Consider the following 18,586-nt stretch of genomic DNA (forward strand, 5'->3'; position numbering starts at 1 on the left):
AACGAGGGCTCTTCATGCTGTGGAGACCCTTGGGAGGGGGTTGGCCTGGGCTCCCCCACAGGACCTCATTCCTCCAGGCCATCTCCTGCTTGTTACCTGGTAGAACTGTTCTAGGAAGGGCCTTAGAATGTCCCAGAGGCTTACGCCTCTGCTCTGGTCACACGTGGTGTGTGTAGTGGCCGTTGACTGCTGTTTTAGGTCATGACTCAGCTTGGCCGAAGCCGATGCTTTACTCTTGCTGAGTATGTCCATGGTGTTTCCTGCCTTTTAAAATGTTGTTTGTTAATTCCTGATCTTATTTACACTTTCCTGCTCAGACGCCCAACGGACACATAACTTGGGAAGAACTGCGACACATTCTGAACTGTGTGGTCGCAAAGTTAAGTGACTCAGAGTTCAATGAACTCAAGCAGACATTTGACCCCGAGTGCACTGGATCCCTGAAGGTCAGCTGCCTACTGGATGCATTGGATGACAGTCCTAAGGTATGTCTGTGACCGTCTCTCGGTTGGATGACTCCCGAAGCCAGGAAGTCAGTGTTCTTAGCAAAATTCAGTTTAAGTGAATTAATGACTTCACATTTTCACATATTTTCATTTCAAGTTACAGTTAAGAGGTTGCTTGGTTGAAGGTTTTGTTTTCTAAAGCATATTGAGGATGTCATCTGGCATTTCTGAAAAACCTGTCCTCAAGTGACAGGTGACAGGCAGCGCTGTACTGACAGCCAGGTCTTGCAAAGGAGTATTTGGGAGTCACACGTGGTCCCAGCACTTGACAATCTGAGGCAGGAGAAATGCTGTGAGTTCGGGGCTGCCCTGGCCTAAAGGGAGTACCAGGCTAGCCAGGGCTACATAATGAAATGATACCCTGTCTCAAAAAAAAAACAAAAACAAAAAACAAAAACAAACAAAAAAAAAACAACTATAACGTGTTTGAAAAGAGGTCCCATACCCTGGTCTGACACAGTTTTAGGGGTAACCACCCATCTCCCCTGGTGTCTCCTAGCAGGTTTTAGTCATTGCTGCTTTTGACTGAAAAACAGGCAGTTTTATTAAAAGTAGCTCTGCAGCAGCAATTAGCTTTGGCAATCTTTAAGAACATTTAAAAAATCCAATTGGTTGCATGCATGGCCTTGTTATCAAAATGGTGGGCTATTTGCCTTCACCATGGAGGGAAATTGCTATGTGGAACATAGACCCTCACACACCCAAGTGTGAAGTACTAAGTCAAAATGTATAGGTATATCCATGCCTTTACACACACACACACACACCCCACTTCTTTTTAAGCATAAAGACGGTGGGAAATGATGGAGGGGTTTATGGTGCCACAAGTAAGACATTGGTTATGCCCATACCTGGCCATAAGAGTCAGGAGGGATCGGACCTGTGTGCCCAGGCAGTACCTCAAGGTATGCCTTGACTCAGTTTACCACCAGTGCTTGAGAGCAAGATCAAATGAGTTCTCAGGGCATGGAGGTCATCTGGGGTGGGAGCTTGAACCAGTGTTCAGTGTGTAGCCACCACCTCCATAAGCTGAGTCCAGGGGCAGATAGAGTACCTCTTGAAGACACATGTCTTTTGTAACAAGATTGGTGACAGCAGCAGCCTGTGGTGTTGCTGTGGAAACCCAGCAGGATAAAGTATACACACAAAAATGTCCCCAATCTAAATATTCCATCTCAGTCATTTTGATGATTGCCTGCGTGTCTCTTGCGCAAGCACTGCCCACACTCTGAGCCATTGGTCCGTCTTAACCTTGCTTAACCAGAGTGAGTGGTAGCATTTTCAGTGCCTTTCCTGTGTAGGACAGACCCTGGCTTAGCACAGGTCGACAGCACTCAGGGCTTCTTACCCCTGGGCAGTACAGCGGCTGTGCACATTTCCAAGCCAAACCAAACGGAGACTATAAGCAGCCTCTCCGTGCAGCAAGGGACATGGTCTCTGCTGGATGTAACCTGAGCTGTGGCTCGTGTGCACACACACTCAAACCTGTCATGTGTATGTGTACACACATTCAAACATACCATATACATGTGCACACTCTTAAGCCTTCCATGTATGTGTACACACACACAAGCCTGTCATACGTATGTGCACATACACTCAAACCTCTCATATGTGTAAGCATACACACTTCCAACCCTGTGATTTGTATGTAGACACACACACTTTCTTTATCAAAAGCAGTCATATTGGAGTATAAATTACTCTTTTTAAAGCATACACGTCTACCATATGCATTTTGACGGGTTTGGATATATGCTTTTATATATTGTACCTGACTTTGCCTACAAATAAGTTCACATTAATGGGTTTCAGTCTCTCATCTTTCATCACGCCATCACTAGCATTTAACACAGTGAGGTTTGCCACCCAATTTTAAAGGATGCTGCATGTTCTCCTTTGTTATCATCTTGGTATCCAGTTTGTCTTCCCTTTCGGTAATTTTGCTCCAACCTGAACCAGTCAGGCATAGCCAGCTTTCAAATCCAAGCCTGTAGCTTCCTGTTGCCCCTCAGGAAGAACTTTCAGTGACAAAGTTTCTCTCGTTCACTTAGGTGAGAAAAATGTCCCCCCCTACAGACACCAAGGCACCTGTGCCTGTGGCTTGGGATTCAGTAAGTACCACTAGCCTTCTGTTTATGGCCACCACCCTCGTGTGCTCTGAGGGTGCCTGCATTCCTGCTTCCAATGCATTAAATGTATTTCTTCTCCTGTGTTAGGTAGAAGAAATGTTGCGTGATGCCATCACCAGGAACCTCCAGACCTTTTACGGCATGCTGCAGTCATATGACCTTGGGGATACAGGGACCATAGCAAGAAATAACTTCAAGAAAGTCATACACGTGTTCTGCCCGTATCTATCAAATGAGCACATTATAAAGTAAGTCCACAGGTCCTTCACTTCCTGCTTCTCTCCAGCCTCCTCCATGACACCCATGGATAATATCAGTAACAGATACTATCTGTTGAATCCTCACTGAGCAGCAGACTGAGAGTTTACCACATGTAATTCAGGTTCACCCCCATCATTAAAGAGGATGGATGGAGAAGCTGTGAGGCCCCAGTGAGTCGGGGACACAGGTTCCATATGGGTCTCTGGGATGACTGGCTATTCCTATTGCTTCTTATGTTTTAAAAAAGGTGTAAGTGTACACATGTGTCTCTGTGTATATACATACATGTGCAAGCACAGTACCTGCAGAGGTCACACATCCTCCTGAATACTTGAGGTTGGGCTTCCCAACTTTTAGCCTTGGGCTGGAGAGATAGTTCAGAGGCTAAGAGTACATCCTGCTCTTACAGAGGACCCAAGTTCAGTTCCCAGCACCCACATCTGGCTGCTCACAGCTACACGTAGCTCCAGTTCCAGGGGCTCCAATGCCTCTGGCCTCACTGGACACCTGCACTTAAATGTACCAACACACAACATCTGTGCAAAATATACATATATATATATATATATATATATATATATATATATATATATATACAGATACACACCCACCAACACATAGACTTTTAAAAATTCTGAATTTTTAAAAATGGGAATGCTCTGAAATTTTTCAACTTCAGACTCTCCAGTAAGTTTCAAGACACAGCCTCAGGAAGGATCCTGTACAAGAAACTTCTGTTGACCATCGGGGTCGATGTCCCACCACCCACCTCTCCACCTTCTGTTCCGAAGGATCAGCCAAACGAACAGTTGCCAAAAGAGGAGCAGATCCAACCAGATCTTCCTGAGAGGTAAAATAAGGGCGAAGGAAAGGCACCCGAGCACCAGGGGCCTTGCTGGAGGAGACACTCTGGCTCTGCACACTGCTCTGCATCATCAGAGTTGTGATCGATTAAGAAAGGTCGGTGTACTGGGTGTGCGTGGTTAGAGCAGGTGGGGCCCCTGCCAGGAATAGAAGCCACTTGCGGATTTTAGAAATGAAAGCAGATAGTCCCAGAGCCGGGGGGACCTCGCCGAGGTTGCTCTAGTGTCGACAACTTCGGACTGTCACCTCCCAGACAGCTTGACTGCTCTGCATCTGCATGCATCCACACCTCCGCTCTCACAGGAGTTAGTCTTTGCCACAGCTTACCGGTCATTGTAAAACACACCCACTAACACAGCGAACGTCTTCTAATGCGAGATTGCGGAGCTGTTAAAACGATAGCCACGGTGAACTGTCTGAACTGTCAACCAAAACACACTTGGTGAGCTGCGAAAAAGACCAGACTGATGGATATTCTGGCTTTCGCTTCCTTTTGAAAAGTCGCGGTTCAGTCTAAGGAGAAGGTGCCGTTTTAACTGCTTGTTCATAGCACGTCAGGAGCCTGCAGGCATGGCGACACCTGGGAAGTGCCATCTTGTCATTTCTCTTTTTCAAAGTTCTTGAGCATGGGATGATGGGGATTGTCATTTAAGAGAAAGCTTCAATGTCTGGCGACATGTCTCCCCAAAGCCAGGACAAGGAATAATGGCCGTTAAGCTGTTCATAAAGCAGGCTTTCCTAGAGGGAAGACTGGGACTCTGCTCTGCATAGCTGTCCCATGGCTGTCTCGTTCTTTCTGAAGGGCCCAGGAGACTGTGGAGGGCGGGGGGAAAGAATGATCTTCCAACTGCACATCCTCTCATAATACCTTTTGTGAATTTAAGTTGATTCTACAGAGCAACTCAGGATAACCATGACTTCTCTGATCTACCACAGATGGCCCGTGACTTCATTCGCCTAGTTACTACAAAGCTTTGTCTCACTTGAAGCTTCCCTGTAGGCCCTGACTTTACTTCCCTGGTTCGTGAAAGCATTTTGTTTTCAGTCTTACGTGCAGCCCATTGTGGCGGTGGAGTCATGGCCGCAGGAATGTGAGGCAGCTGGTCACGCTTGTGTCCGCAGTCTGGAAGCAGAGAAAGACGGATTGCTTTCTCCTTTTTATGCAGTTCGGGACCCCAGCCCAGAGCATGGTGCTGCCCACTTTTACTGTGGGTCTTCCCATCTCATTTAGCCTAGTCAGCATAATCCTCCCTGGCATGCCCCAAACAGTCCCTCCCAGGTATCCCTGGTGGCTTGTCTCTGGGCGATTCCAGATCCTGTCTAGCTGACAGCACTGACCATCGCATGTGCCCAGCCTCACACTATTTCCATCCAGCTCCAGGTTGAGAGTCTTTGTGTGAAGACAGTATTGCCCTTCCTCGCTGGCTGGTCGCCATGCACTGGCAGCAGGACCCTCTGTGTGGTTCCTGGGCCGCTGAACTGCGGACCAGCGCAGAAAGGAAGCCCCACCCTCTGATGGGGGTGATAAACCCCGGCGTTGTTGTGGGATGCATGGTGAGCAGGCGTGGCATGCCATGTGATGGAGAGCTCAGTGCCTGCTTGTGATTTCAGAACCCAACCCACGAGGGACAAAATGATAGAGACCAAGAAGATGACCAAGGAAGAAGTCATCGACAGACTCAAGCACTGTATCCAGCAGCAGGACCCGGTGTTCAAAAAGCAGTTTCTTAGCATCAGCAAGGAGCCCGATACAAAGATCAGCCTGGAGGGCTTCCGGAAGGTAGGAGCCCATGCCCCGTGGGGCTTCCTTCCTGACTGGGTCCACGAGTTCTAGCCCACTGGCATACATACTTCATTCATTGTTACTGCCCATTTATTTTGCAGTGGGGAAGGGGGCTGGTGGGCAGTAAAAGAATTTACGGGCAGTGCCACCAAGAGACCAGTTTATCTAATACATTGTGAGGCAGGGGGCACAGGCTGGGCAGTCCTGAGAGCGCCAGCCTGCAGCCCGGAGCTGGCTGAAGGGCGCAAACTCAAGTCCACAGGTGTGGTTTGTTGTGTGGCAAGGCCACTCCATCTCAGGTGCCACTCAGTGACCTGAGAGGATTCCCAGGGCCCCAAATCATCAGCTTCGCTTCGGCAAATTCCTTCCAAGAATAGGTCCAGGATGGACAGGGCTTGGTTTGGGTGTTTAACCCTTTCTTGCTGTACTGTTGGGCTAACCATGGATACCTGGCTGTGTGCACTGGGGACACCTTGGGGGTGGGAGTACCGAGCTGCCTGGGCCCCTTCACATCAGTGAAGGATCCTCATGATGTCAGGTAAGAGATCTGGGGTTTGTTCCTCTAAGGGGAAAAACACTGGCATTGAAATCTGGGAGAGGCAGGGTGCTTATGGAACCAGCAGTTTGTGCCAGAAAAGCCTCAGCTTGAAGGGCCCTGCATGGGCTTTAGGAGTTAATTTACACTATTGCTTAAGATTCCTACAAAGAGTCTCCAGCCAGCAGCACTTTGGCTGTTCCTCTGGAAGGCATCTCAGTTAATGTGCTGTAGTGGCCATGTGGACAGGCTAGAAAGCAGTGGAATCAGTTTCCAAGAAGATGATACTCACTAGAGTGCCCGCTGTTTACCTGGTGTCTGCCTCCAGGAATCATAATCGGAGGCCCAGATTATGAGTTTTTTCTAGTGTCTTTACCCTATGTTCCCATTTAGAGCAGTTTCAGATAAAGGCTTTGAACACGATTCTGTTGTCTTAATTAGGGTTTCTATTGCTGTGATGAAGCACCATGACCAAAGCAACTTGGGGAGGAAAGGGTTTATTTGGCTTACACTTCCACACCACAGTTCATCATCATAGGAAGTCAGGGCAGGAACTCAAACAGAGCAGGAACCTGGAGGCTGGAGCTGATGCAGAGGTCATGGAGGAATGCTGCTTACTGACTTGCTCAGCCTGCTTTCTTATAGAACAAGGACCAGCAGACCAGGGATGGCACCACCCACCATAGGCTGGGCCCTCTCCCACCCATCACTAATTAAGACAGTGCTGTACAGTTGGATCTTATGGAAGCACTTTTCTCATTTGAGGTTCCCCCCTTTCAGATGACTCTAGCTTGTATAAAACTATCCTGCACAGCTGTATTCTGTCACTGTCAGCACAGAAGGGACTCTGATGTCCTCCGGGTGCCTAGCCAGGTTCAGCACTTAGAGCAAAGGTTCTCCTCGCTGGGGCTCAGGAAATGCCCTGGGGAACAGCTGAGCCTCTATGATGGAGGGTGGGTGAAGGAGGATGTATAGGCTTAGCTCAGTGATTGGACTCCCTGTTCCCAAAAGCTGCCTGATGTCCAGGCTGCCTTAATGGGGTCACCAGCTTTGTTTGGAGTCCTTGACACCTCATTTTGTTGACAAGACACTCAGAAGTCTGTACTTATTTCTCTGGGTTCCAGCTCCAGCCTTGGCCAGAGAACAGCTGGATTCTCAGGGCAGGGAGCCACACCCCAGTTGGTACAGCGGCAGGCACACTGACCACTGACCCTTATTTAGGACCACTCGGCAGGAAGCTCAGTTTTCTGAGGATGTCAGCTGGGCTCCATGAGTTCTCAGAAGTTCTATGCCTTTACCAAGGTCCTGACTGCCCATGCCACAGACGATGAGAGAAGTGTGCCGTCTGTCTGTCGGGAGTCTGGGGGTTTGTTTGTTGCAAGGTTCTTTTATGTTCTGTTAGTGTTGTGTGATTCACCCTGAGGCTGTTACTGAGATAGATTTCAAAACATTGAGGTCCCTGTGTGTCTGTGTGACTCTGGATACAGAGTGATGCTGCACAGCCTCAGGGCCATTTTCCTTCTGGTTTCTTTTGGTGGCTGTTAGTCTGGTACTGGATTTTCTTACCTGCGGCTTTCAAACTCACTGGGCACTTACAAGCAAGCCTCTTGTGGGCACGTTTAATTCACTTCTCATAAAATGTAGTTGAGCACCGGGCGGTGGTAGTGCACACCTTTAATCCCAGTACTTGGGAGGCAGAGGCAGGCGGATCTCTATGAGTTCGAGGCCAGCCTGGGCTACAGAGTGAGTTCCAGGAAAGGCCAAAACTACACAGAGAAACCCTGTCTCGAAAAACCAAACCAAAAAAAAATGTAGTTGAGCATCTTAGCTTTTTCTCTAACCTGGACATCGCCTGGTTCCTCTTCTGCCTGTTCTTGCCGTTAGGTTATCGACTGCTTCTATGCCCCATGTTCCCCTGTACCCCTTTCCGAGCGGATGCAGTTTCTTTCCTGTTGTAAAGGCTGCGCTGGAGAAGGCAGCCAGCCCACTGCGTGCACCTCCACAGCAGTGCAGGGCGCTGCAGTCCTGTGAACAAAGCTCCTGAAGGAAGCCGTGTCTGCAGAGACTGGCTAACTGATTAGAACCCCAGCACCATGGAGAGACTGGAACGTTGCAGGTCCGGAGGAGGTTAATAACCTTTTCTTGGGCTCATTCTTGCCCCCTGGAGCAGCCATTTCTTGCCCACCTCTGTGTGGAACTAACATCTTGTGACAGATTAAAACCTCGTGGAGTCAATTAACTAAGCAGAGGACTAGCTTCTACCAGCCCCAAAGCTGAGAGTCATGAGTAGCATCTTGAGCAAATAGAATGGCTTCCCACCCCCACCCCACTGCACCCACTCTCTGGTGTACCCACCAAAGTATTTTAAAGTTGCCTTGATTTATGACTTTCTTTGTTCTGCAAAATTATAAAAACTTCATGGAACTGCCTCCCTGTAGGAATGTGGAATTGGGGGTGACCTAAATTGGCATTCCCAGGTCGAGGTCACTCGGAATGGCTCCAGAATAAACTATCTCTGATTCCTTTAAGAGAAGAGCTGTGGGGTTTGTGTCAAAAGCACTTGATCATCTCTTTTGTGGCACCATTTGCCACACACTTCAATTTTACATATAATCTAAACTTCCATGAGACATCATCTTTTGTGCTGTAATTAACCTGACCTAGCAACCTGTCCAGTCTGTCTGTCTGTCTGTCACTATATCTTCCTCCTCTCCCTCCTCCTTCTCCTCTTTTCTTGAAACTGGACTCATTTTTCCATCCTGCCCAAAGCTCTCCCTTTGTAGATCACTTAGTAAGAGTGCACTGGTTGCTCATTCTGAGTTTCTGATGTTTTAGAGTTTCTTCGTTAGACCATATTCATGGCACCATGTTAAACCTAGTCACCTACCACCCGAGGCCCCTCTGAGCTGTGATAATTTTCCAGACTTTCCTTGCCTTATTATTATTATTTCCATTGTTTTTTGAGGACCATGGCTAATTTTTGAGAATTCCTGACCAGGATTAATTTTAATTTAATTTTAATTTTAATTTTAATTTAATTTTAATTTTAATTAAATAATCCTCTGTGTGTATGTGTGTGTGTGTGTGTGTGTGTGTGTGTGTGTGCGCACACGCATGCTAAACATTCCAATAATTTGTGGGTTTAAGAAACTCAGAAGATTCAAAGTAGGGTAAGTACAAAATCAGAACACCCAGGTCAGAGAGCAGTGTGAGGCATGCTCCACGTGGCCATCCAGCCATCAGCAGGAATGATGGAGCTGGAGGACAATGGGACACACTAGTGGTGAGACTGGACACAAAGTCAGAGCCACGTGAGCTTGGAGCTTTGTGTCCAGCCTCCATTTAAGAATGGAGACAAATGAATGTCTTCAGCTTAAACAAGTAAAACAAAAGGGAGGCAAACCTAAGGTAACTCACTGCAGGTCCATCTTCAGCACCAGCCATGCCACAGGAAGTTCCCAAACTCAAGGAATGGGATGCTGTGAAGACTCGGATGCTCCCCATGAGGAATAGAGCATGAGAAGGGTCAACGGGAGATGCCCAGTGATTAAAGCACTTGCCATTCAGGCATGAGCACTAGAGTGCACATCTCCCAAATCCCACATAAATGCTGTGTGGGCATGGCCGCCTGTAATGTCTGCCTTGGCAGAGGCAGGCAGATCTCTGTGAGTTCAAGTCCAGCCTCATCTACTTCAGTTCCAGGACAGCCAGTGCTGTGCAGAGACCCTGTCTGAGAGAGAGAGAGAGAGAGAGAGAGAGAGAGAGAGAGAGAGAGAGAGAGAGAGAGGAGAGACTGAGATTCTGCCTCAAGAGAAAAAGAGTTGGGGCCTGGAAAGATGGCTCAAAGGTTAAGAGCATTGACGGTCCAGAGGTCCTGAGTTCAATTCCCAGCAACCACATGGTGGCTCACAACCGTCTATAGTGAGATCTGGCGCCCTCTTCTGGCCTGCAGGCAAACATGCAGACAGAACACTGTATATTTAATAAATAAATCTTAAAAGAAAAAGGAAGAAAGGAAGGAAGAAAAGGAATTAAGGATAATTCCCAGTATCCATCTCACACACATGTGCCCCCATACATGCACACCGCACATGGACGTGGAAATGGAGAGCAGTTGGCTACATGTGAAAGGCTACTCTTAATGTACAGAGTGCACAGGAGTGTTCAAGGCTGAAAACAGCCTTGCCTTGGAGAGTTTACTATAGATGTAAATATAAACAAATGACAGCGTGGCAGAAGGGACAGCAGGGGCCCCAAGTGCTTCCAGGTTTCTGCTTTGTGTGTGGAGTGATGTTCTCTAGAGCAGTGCTTCTCAGCCTTCCTAATGCTGCGACCCTTTCATACAGTTCCTTATGTCATGGTGACCCCCTACCATAATATTATTTCCACTGCTGCTTCATAACTGTAATTTTACTACTGTTATGAATCATAATGTAAATATCTTTGTTTCCTGATGGTGACCCCTGTGAAAGGGTCATTTGTCCCTAAAAGGATCATGACCCACAGGCTGAGAACCACTGTTCTCGATGGACTATGTTGTGGTGTTGTAACCTCAAGAGAAAAAACGCCAAAGTCATGACACAGAGGTGAAGCAAGCATGCTGCATATGCAGATGTGTCCATTCTGTCCCAAGCAGAAAGGCCTGGGTCCCCTTGGCTGCTGTCACTGGGCACCTGCCACTCAGAGCACCAAAACCCCCACAATTCAATAAGTTATTGGGGCCCCAAGGAAGGCTCTCTCTGCGATGCAGGCTGTCCCAGGCGGGACCACTGGAAGCATTAGAAATGTCAGACGGGGGCTGGACAGATAGCTCAGTTGGTAGAGCGCATGCCTTGCAAGCGTGAGGGCCGGAATTTGATTCCTAGAACCTATGTGAAAAGAGAAAAAATATGGTGGCACGCTCTCGGAATCCCGGTGTTGGGGAGGTAGGTATACGTAGATCCCTGGGACTCACTGGCTAGCCAGTCTACCCTACTTGGATAGCAAAACCAAAAACATGCACACACACACACACACACACACACACACACACACACACGAAACCAAGGAAAGAAGGAAGAGACTTGATACTGGTTTGTTGCTCTTCAGTGGACTTTCAGGAGAGTGTCTCCCAGAGAAGCCAGGGTTTGGCTGGATAAAGGGTGTTCTGTCTGTTCACCAGGCTGTGGCTAAGCCCTGCTGCCTGTGAGTTGCTGGCAGGTGTTGAGGAGACGTCTTCTGGATTGTGTTCATTGCAGATGAGAGGCGTGCGGGGTGCCTTGGGGGAGTTCAGTCTTCTCCACAAAGCTTGCCAGCGAGGCCAGGCTTGCTCTGTGGTGCTCTGTGCCCCCAGGGAACTGCGCACCCAGCCCAGTGGACAGGCTGTGGAAGGCTCCCTCGCCTCCCTGGTTCTTCACAACCCTCCAGGCTGGGAAACATTTGCCTGCAGACATTTTCTTCCTCTCCATTGCATATGTTTTTTGTGAAAGGACTAAGCAGGAGGACTTTGCGATGAATAATTCATGTGTGATTGTTTTCAAAATAGGAAGTTAGTTTTTCAAAGTGAGTAACCCGTCTATTCATTCCCGAGACCCACTGCCTCTGGGTGCTTCTGTGTGGGCTGCAGCTTTCTATCTAAACAGTCACTGCACCTCATGCTGGGACAGGCTCCTCTCCAGAGCTGGGCCTGGGAACACAGATAGCGCACAGATGGTGCGGGATTGCCAGTCAAAGGATGACCTTGGAATTCAGCACCTCTCGCATGCATGCACACACACACTCACACAGGCTTCCATGACCAAGACCAGGCCCCACAAACCAAGAAGGATGTATCAGCCATCTTCCCACTGCTCACCTACAGCTCCCTGCATCCTCTTCCACACACCAGAAAGGATGGGTGACACCCAGATAAACTGTGGCCCATCATGTGCTTGGAGCCAAATCTAGACTGTTTAAGAGGTTCGGAGTCTGCAGCCGAATGGGGAGGAAGTGCCTGAAAGCTCTACACTGTGTCCAGTCGGGGAGGGAGAAGAAACTGCTTTCTGAAGCCCCTCGTGGGGGCACATGAGAAAGGACCTGTTCAGATCCTTTAGTGGCCTCCTGCACCCTCCCATTTGGTGGGGTCACAAGATGTTTGCCAAGACTCCAGTTAGCCTTCCCTGTGTGGCCGGTTAGGAGTTGTGTGAGGACCCGGGAGTTCCACAACAGGCAGCTCCCTCTTCCCCTGGGTGTGTACAGTCTACTTGGAACTCACCATTCCTCCTCCAGCCTGGGTTCCTTATCCCAACAGTATGAGGTGGTTTGTGATCAGAACGAGGTTTGAGCTCCAGCCCTGCCACGCCCAGGTCAGGTGACCAGGGCAAGTCAGCAGCCTCTGTGTCCAGATCTTTGTGCCAGCGTCCTGAGAGGTCCTTTCTCTGAGCTCCTGATGGGGTGAAACAGGGTGTTGTAGAGGGCTCAGCACAGTGCATGGCCTGCAGTTAGAGAACAGTGTCACACGGTGAGGGTGGTGGATGGTGTCCAGCCCTGTCTTATGCCAGACTTTCTCCCACTGGCCCTCTGCTCCGGGCTTTGGGCAACGCCAGAACCGTCTGATGGTGTCAACTTACGTCCATGTCTTCCCCATGCTGTGTGATCCTGAGAAAAGGAGGACACCAGTGCCAGGCTCCTGAGACACTTCTTCTCAATGCCAAGGCTCAGTCCAAGCCCAGGGAGCAACGGAAGCAGGCTCAGTGGACCATATAGGAACATCCAGATGATAGTCCACAGAGCCAGGGAGCTAGTGTCCACCAGAGTAGCTGCCTCCTCCTGGTGTCCCATGCAGCTGCTCCTGAGAGCAGGAACACAGACGGCCATGCTGATGTCTGTGCCGTGGCACCTGGCCTACGAACTCTTTCCCTGTACCAACTGGTGTAGGACACCAGGGAGAGGGCAGCACAGATGGCATTGTGTCCAGCTGGTGCCCCTGGACCTCCTGGGAGTGAATTTCTTAATTAATTAATTAGTTGTTTGTTTTTTGTTTTTTCGAGACAGGGTTTCTCTGTGTAGTTTTGGTTCCTGTCCTGGATCTCACTCTGTAGATCAGGCTGGCCTCAAACTCACAGAGATCCACCTGCCTCTGCCTCCTGAGTGCTGGGATTAAAGGCATGCGACACCACTGCCCGGCTTCTGGGAGTGAAGTTCAATAAAGCTTACACTCACGTGCCACCAGGGGTGGTCTCCCCGGTCTAGTCACACATGCACTGGGCTACAGACACACCACCTTTCCCTACAGTCTTGCACCCTCGGCCTCCAACAAGCCTTCAAGAAGTTGTCTGTCTGTCCCTGTCCCCAGTGAGTTCAGCCGTCCTGCTAGCGCACAGCCCCGTTCCAAACCTGGACTCTGCGGTCACTGTTGAGCAGGTCTCCACTCTCAGACCACAAATGCTGGCTGAACAGCAAGGACTGTGTCTTCTGTCCCCTGCACTGAGGGAGGCACCCTCCAGACAGACAGCTTCTGGATTGTCCCTGTCCACCCACTGACCCAAGGGCATCGTCTTACCCACAGCAGCTCAGCCAGTCAGTGTCTCCTAGGAAGGCGGCTTTGGGACCATTCTGTCTCAGTGTTTATTATACAGGGTCATGTATTCGCTCATCTGTTCCCCACCCACTCCAGGCTATATGCACAAATGGAACAGGAGGGTGTGTCTGTGTTGGAGCAAAGGGTCCAGAAACCACCTTTAGCGAGTAGACTCACACAGGGAGGGACAAAATGGTGCCTGCGGGTGCCCCCCCCCCACCATCAGAGAGCCACACAGCCTTCCTCTGTGGGTCTTGATGAAACTTGAGGGACAACCTTATTTTCCCTCCCGAAACTGCCTTTAGTGTGCCTTTGAGTCCTGGAAAACATGCGAATAAAAAGACAGCTTACTAGAGTCAAAAGCCTCTTGAGAAACAAGAGAGAGCTGGGCACCTTGGCTGGCAGGGCCTTGGCAAAGAGCAGCTGGGCGGTCTGTGTCTGAGTGTCATACTGCCTGTGCCCTTTGTTTACTCACAAGCCCCACAAACAGGCCTGTGCCTCAGTGCAGGGACACAGAAGGCTGGCCCCACCCTCGGCAGCCATGGGCGGGGTGAGAGGGGGCAGATAAGTAATAATGGCTTCTGGAGCCTGTGGAGGAACAGTGCAGTGTGGGACAGACACCCTCATGCTTCTCTCCCTCTGGCTCTCCTCCCCACTAGGTCCTGGAGGAGATCGGGTTGCCTATGAATGACAACCAGTTTGCCCAGCTGACCGCCAAGATAGGCTACAAGAAAGAAGGAATGAGCTACCAGGACTTCACCTCAGGATTTGAAGGTAGCTAGCCGGCAGGTGCTCGTGGATCTTGCTCTGATGGGGCCAGATGGCACCACAGATCTTTCCTGGCGGTGCCATGCCGCCAGTTTGCTCATGTGGTAGCAGCCTCAGCAGAGAGGCCGAAGCCATAATTTTAGCTGTGCTTTAGCCTTTCACCCAGTTAAACAGAACCTGGCCAGTGGGCTACAGACTTAGATGGTCCCAGAGTGCCTCCCGGACCCGCCTCACAGCCTTTAAGACTTTCCTCCATAAAAAGGTGGGCTATCTGAGGGCCGGGGATGCCGCTCCACACAAGCGTTCTGGCCTGGCATGCCCAAGGCCTGGGTTCAAACGAGCAATACTGGGCAGAAACACACACACACACACACACACACACACACACACACACACACACACACAAACCAGAAGATGGTTACATGTAATTAACAGTGCCACCCACAGGTGAGTTGTGTTCCTCCCTCTTCACAGGTGGGGATACAGACATTCTGGAAGACTTAGGCAAATACCCAAGACCACCTAGGCATGTCCTGCCCCAACTCCAATGGTCCTTAAAAAGTTGGGAACTAGCCGGGTGGTGGTGGCGGCGGCGGCGGCGGCGGCGCACGCCTTTAATCCCAGCACTCGGGAGGCAGAGCCAGGCGGATCTCTGTGAGTTCGAGGCCAGCCTGGGCTACCAAGTGAGTTCCAGGAAAAGGCGCAAAGCTACACAGAGAAACCCTGTCTCGAAAAAAAAAAAAAAAAAAAAAAAAGTTGGGAACTAAATTTTGTGTCATGAGGTAAGGCAGAGCTGAGTCACCTCCTTGTGCCTCCTGCTCTCTGGCAGTTGAGGGCAGACAGTGTAGTCTCTCAAGAGAGCAGGGAAAGCTGGGCCTCTGACACAGCTACCCAGTTCATGTACAGGGTCACAGGAGTACACTTCTCATTGCTACAAGAAACCTGCAGGGTGGCTAGCCGGGCAACTCTAGTGACCCTGAGCACATGTCTCTCCCCCTGTCACTGGCTTTGAGGGGTGACTTCATTGCCTGTGGAGAGCATGCCCCTGGTAGCACCCCTACTCACACACCAAGAGACGGGTCTTACTCCTGTGGCAGGAAAAGGCTCTGGACAGCAGGGATAGCTTAAAATGCTGTCACCTTCTGTCTGTCTTGACACTCTTGAAGGGACGTGTGGGAAGGAAGAATCCTTGAGGCATATCTGCTGGGCAGGTGCAGCCTTCTCTGGGCCAGGTGAATAGGTCATTTGCCTAAGGCCCGAGCTGGGAGTGCTATACCTACCCTCCTCTTCCTGGCCTTCCTCTCCCTGGCCTGTCCCTGCCACTTTGAGTAACCTGTTGTCCTCTGCCAGGCCCAACAGGGCCAGATGCTTGAGGAATGGGAAGTTGTGCTCCAGTGACCTTAGACACACACACACACACACACACACACACACACACACACACACACGTGCGTGTGCGTGCGTGTGTGTGTCAGTGGTGGTCACTATGGAGAGATTAGATCAAGTCATCTGCCAAGCAGTAACCAGCCTCAATGTGAGGTGAAGAAAGAAGTTAGGGAGCCCTGACCCCACCCTGCCACCTCCCAAAGACCCCCACATGTTACTGCAACCATGTTCTAGAATGTGTGGTAGGATGACCCCAGCCTGGTGAGCATAGGATGAGTGAGGAGGCTATAATTGGCCATCAGGTTTCACAAGTTCTAGCCATGTGATCCTGAGTGTTGCCTGGAGCAGCCAGGGACCCTGTGAGCCGCATCTCTAGCACACCATACACTTCCTTGCGCTAAAAGAGGGCCTGAAAATCTAGTTTTTCACGTAGTTGGAAGAATCTAACTCTAGGACCCCTCCCCCAAGTTCCTCTGTCATCTGAATGGGATACGTAAGGAGGCCTCTTTGCAAGGGGCATGTCCACTGGTTATGTAGTGAGCTCAGAATCCAAGCACTCCCACAGCTCCACTCCATCACTCACCAAACAAGTGCCACAGGCTCACCATAGGCCATTATCTCTGCTAAGTGCTGGGGTGGCAGATAGGCTCCCTGATAGAGAAATGTATCATATAGAAATGATAGAATAAAAGGGTGGATTATTGAATCTACTCTGAAAAAATAGAGATATAGAAATAATAAGATAAAAGGGTAGATTGTTGAATCTACTCTGAAAAGATAAAAAGAGGATATAGATATAAGATTATTGAATCTACTCTGAAAAAAAATAGAGAAATGATAGGATAAAGGGTAAATTATTGAAAAGAAAAGAAAAAAGGGAGAATATGGATATGATAGGATAAAAAAGGTAATTATTGAACCTACTTTTAAAAAGCAACTACTAGTTTTAAATATTTTACATTGGATTGGATTTTCATATATTGTTTCCAAATTATGTATATTAATACAAATTTGAATTTGATTTTGTTAGAGAATACTATACATATATTTCTACTCTTGTCCAAGGTATTGTACCTGTACAGCTCATTTAACAATGTAGTGCAAATTGCTAGTCCTTGAAAGTTATTACCAACTAATTAGGATATAAAGAAATGCAAGTTAGTAGTTAGTCATCTATTACAATCGAACTTGTAGTCATGTTAGGTATGTTTTCAAGGTCAAACAGAAATATATCTTAGATATACAGGTCATTTTCAAACACTTCAGAGATCTACAGAATATGGCCTTTAAGATGTTTTAATAACATAGATTTTTTTTTATGACAATGAGACATGTCTGCTCCTGGCAGCACCCATCTACTTCAGAGAAGATGTTGAGTATTGAAGAAACTCCTTATGGAGTTTATTTTCTTTGTGGCAAGTTAGTCACTGGGAAAGAAAATGCCCTTTCCTGAACTGCTGACAGTATGCTGTCCAAAATGGACAAGCAGGACACAAAAGAAAGGACTGCCGAACCTTGTCAAGACAAGGTAGGAAGGCCCTTCAGAAAACACGGCCTCACAGATGAGTCTGTCAGATATGCTAAGCCTGCAGGCTGAAGATGGATGCCCCAACATTGCAGAGAAATCTTGGGTGCTTGTCCAGGCAGCCAGCTATTTCTGTCATTTCTCACATTTTTTTTTGGAAGTTGCTTGTTTGTATTTCCTGCTTACTTAGTTAATATTACTTCCTTCTCAGTTCTCTGAGGGAGTTAAAAACTAGATAGTTATAGTTTTCCTTGTTAACAAATTCCGAAAAGAAACTCACTACAGAGGTATAAAGTGTATAAGTTTGAAAGACATCAAATATAGTTTTCAGTTGGTAATACAAGTTAGGATAGAAAGTGAATTAGGTACATTTTGGACTTACCAAGATAGGATAAATAATGGAGTTTTTGTCTAAATTTGTCAAATGTCAATGGAATGGATATTGTTAATATAATTCTTGACTATATATATTGTATATACTTACTGTACTTATTGTATATAGTTTTTTCTTATATTAGTTATAACCTTATTTTATTATTTTAGACAAAAAAAGGAGAAATGTGGTAATATATTGTATACCCTAATAAACTTGCCTGAAAATCAGAGGACAGAGCCAGCCACTAGATTAGACATAGAGGTCAGGCAGTGGTGGCACACACCTTTAATCCCAGCACTTGAGATCTCATGCCTTTGCTTGGGAATCACACATGCCTTTAATCCCAGGAAGTAATATGGTAGGGCAGAGAAAGGTGTATAAGGCATGAGGAAACAGGAACTCACTCTCTTTAGGTTGAGGATTTCATAGTGGTAAGAACTAGTGGCTGGCTGTTCTGCTTCTCTGATCTTTCCACTTTCACCCTGATATCTGGCTCTGGGTTTTTTATTAAAAGACCATCTAAGATTCGAACAACATTCCCTGCCACAGTCCCCTAGCCCAAGACTATGAGCTCTGTGATGTTGTTCTGGCTTGTTGTCACCAGCGATGCCCTTGGCAAGGATACAGTGGTGAGGAAAGCCTGCCGAATTCATGAGCAGGGACCAAATTTCATATCCTGTCTTTAGGACATGATTCTAGAGAGCAAAAGATGAGGCAGAAGTCCTCCTCTGGCCCTGAGAATCAGGCGATGAACCAAGGAAGGACAGAATCACGGGACAGGTGTACACACCAAGAGTATTGAGTGTCATGTGTCCCCATGGTGTAGAAACCATGCTCCCTTTGAGATAAGAGCCTTTCTAAGACATGTTGGGGGGTAAAGAAGGTGAGTCCTGATAGTAACAGTGCTGAGCTG

The 18,586-nt window shown here is 48.3% G+C and overlaps 1 protein-coding gene and 1 long non-coding RNA gene across 2 annotated transcripts in view; one reads left to right on the forward strand and one right to left on the reverse strand.

The window, feature by feature from the left end:
* Positions 1 to 18,586, forward strand: part of Efcab6 (EF-hand calcium binding domain 6) — a 188,341-nt gene that overhangs the window by 106,437 nt on the left and 63,318 nt on the right. The window contains exons 13-18 of the mRNA XM_059248006.1: positions 318 to 485; positions 2,561 to 2,620; positions 2,726 to 2,886; positions 3,579 to 3,749; positions 5,375 to 5,543; positions 14,278 to 14,392. Coding sequence (XP_059103989.1) covers positions 318 to 485; positions 2,561 to 2,620; positions 2,726 to 2,886; positions 3,579 to 3,749; positions 5,375 to 5,543; positions 14,278 to 14,392 — 844 coding nt within the window. The remainder of the gene's footprint in view (positions 1 to 317; positions 486 to 2,560; positions 2,621 to 2,725; positions 2,887 to 3,578; positions 3,750 to 5,374; positions 5,544 to 14,277; positions 14,393 to 18,586) is intronic.
* LOC131897131 (uncharacterized) lies at positions 11,149 to 14,094 on the reverse strand. Its single transcript, XR_009375581.1, has 3 exons — positions 13,601 to 14,094; positions 12,314 to 12,484; positions 11,149 to 11,746 (listed from the first exon to the last, which is right to left on the reverse strand). It is a non-coding gene; the product is annotated as an uncharacterized LOC131897131 (long non-coding RNA).

This window comes from Peromyscus eremicus, chromosome 20 (genome assembly GCF_949786415.1).
Source record: "Peromyscus eremicus chromosome 20, PerEre_H2_v1, whole genome shotgun sequence".
Classification (NCBI taxonomy): Eukaryota; Metazoa; Chordata; class Mammalia; order Rodentia; family Cricetidae; genus Peromyscus; species Peromyscus eremicus.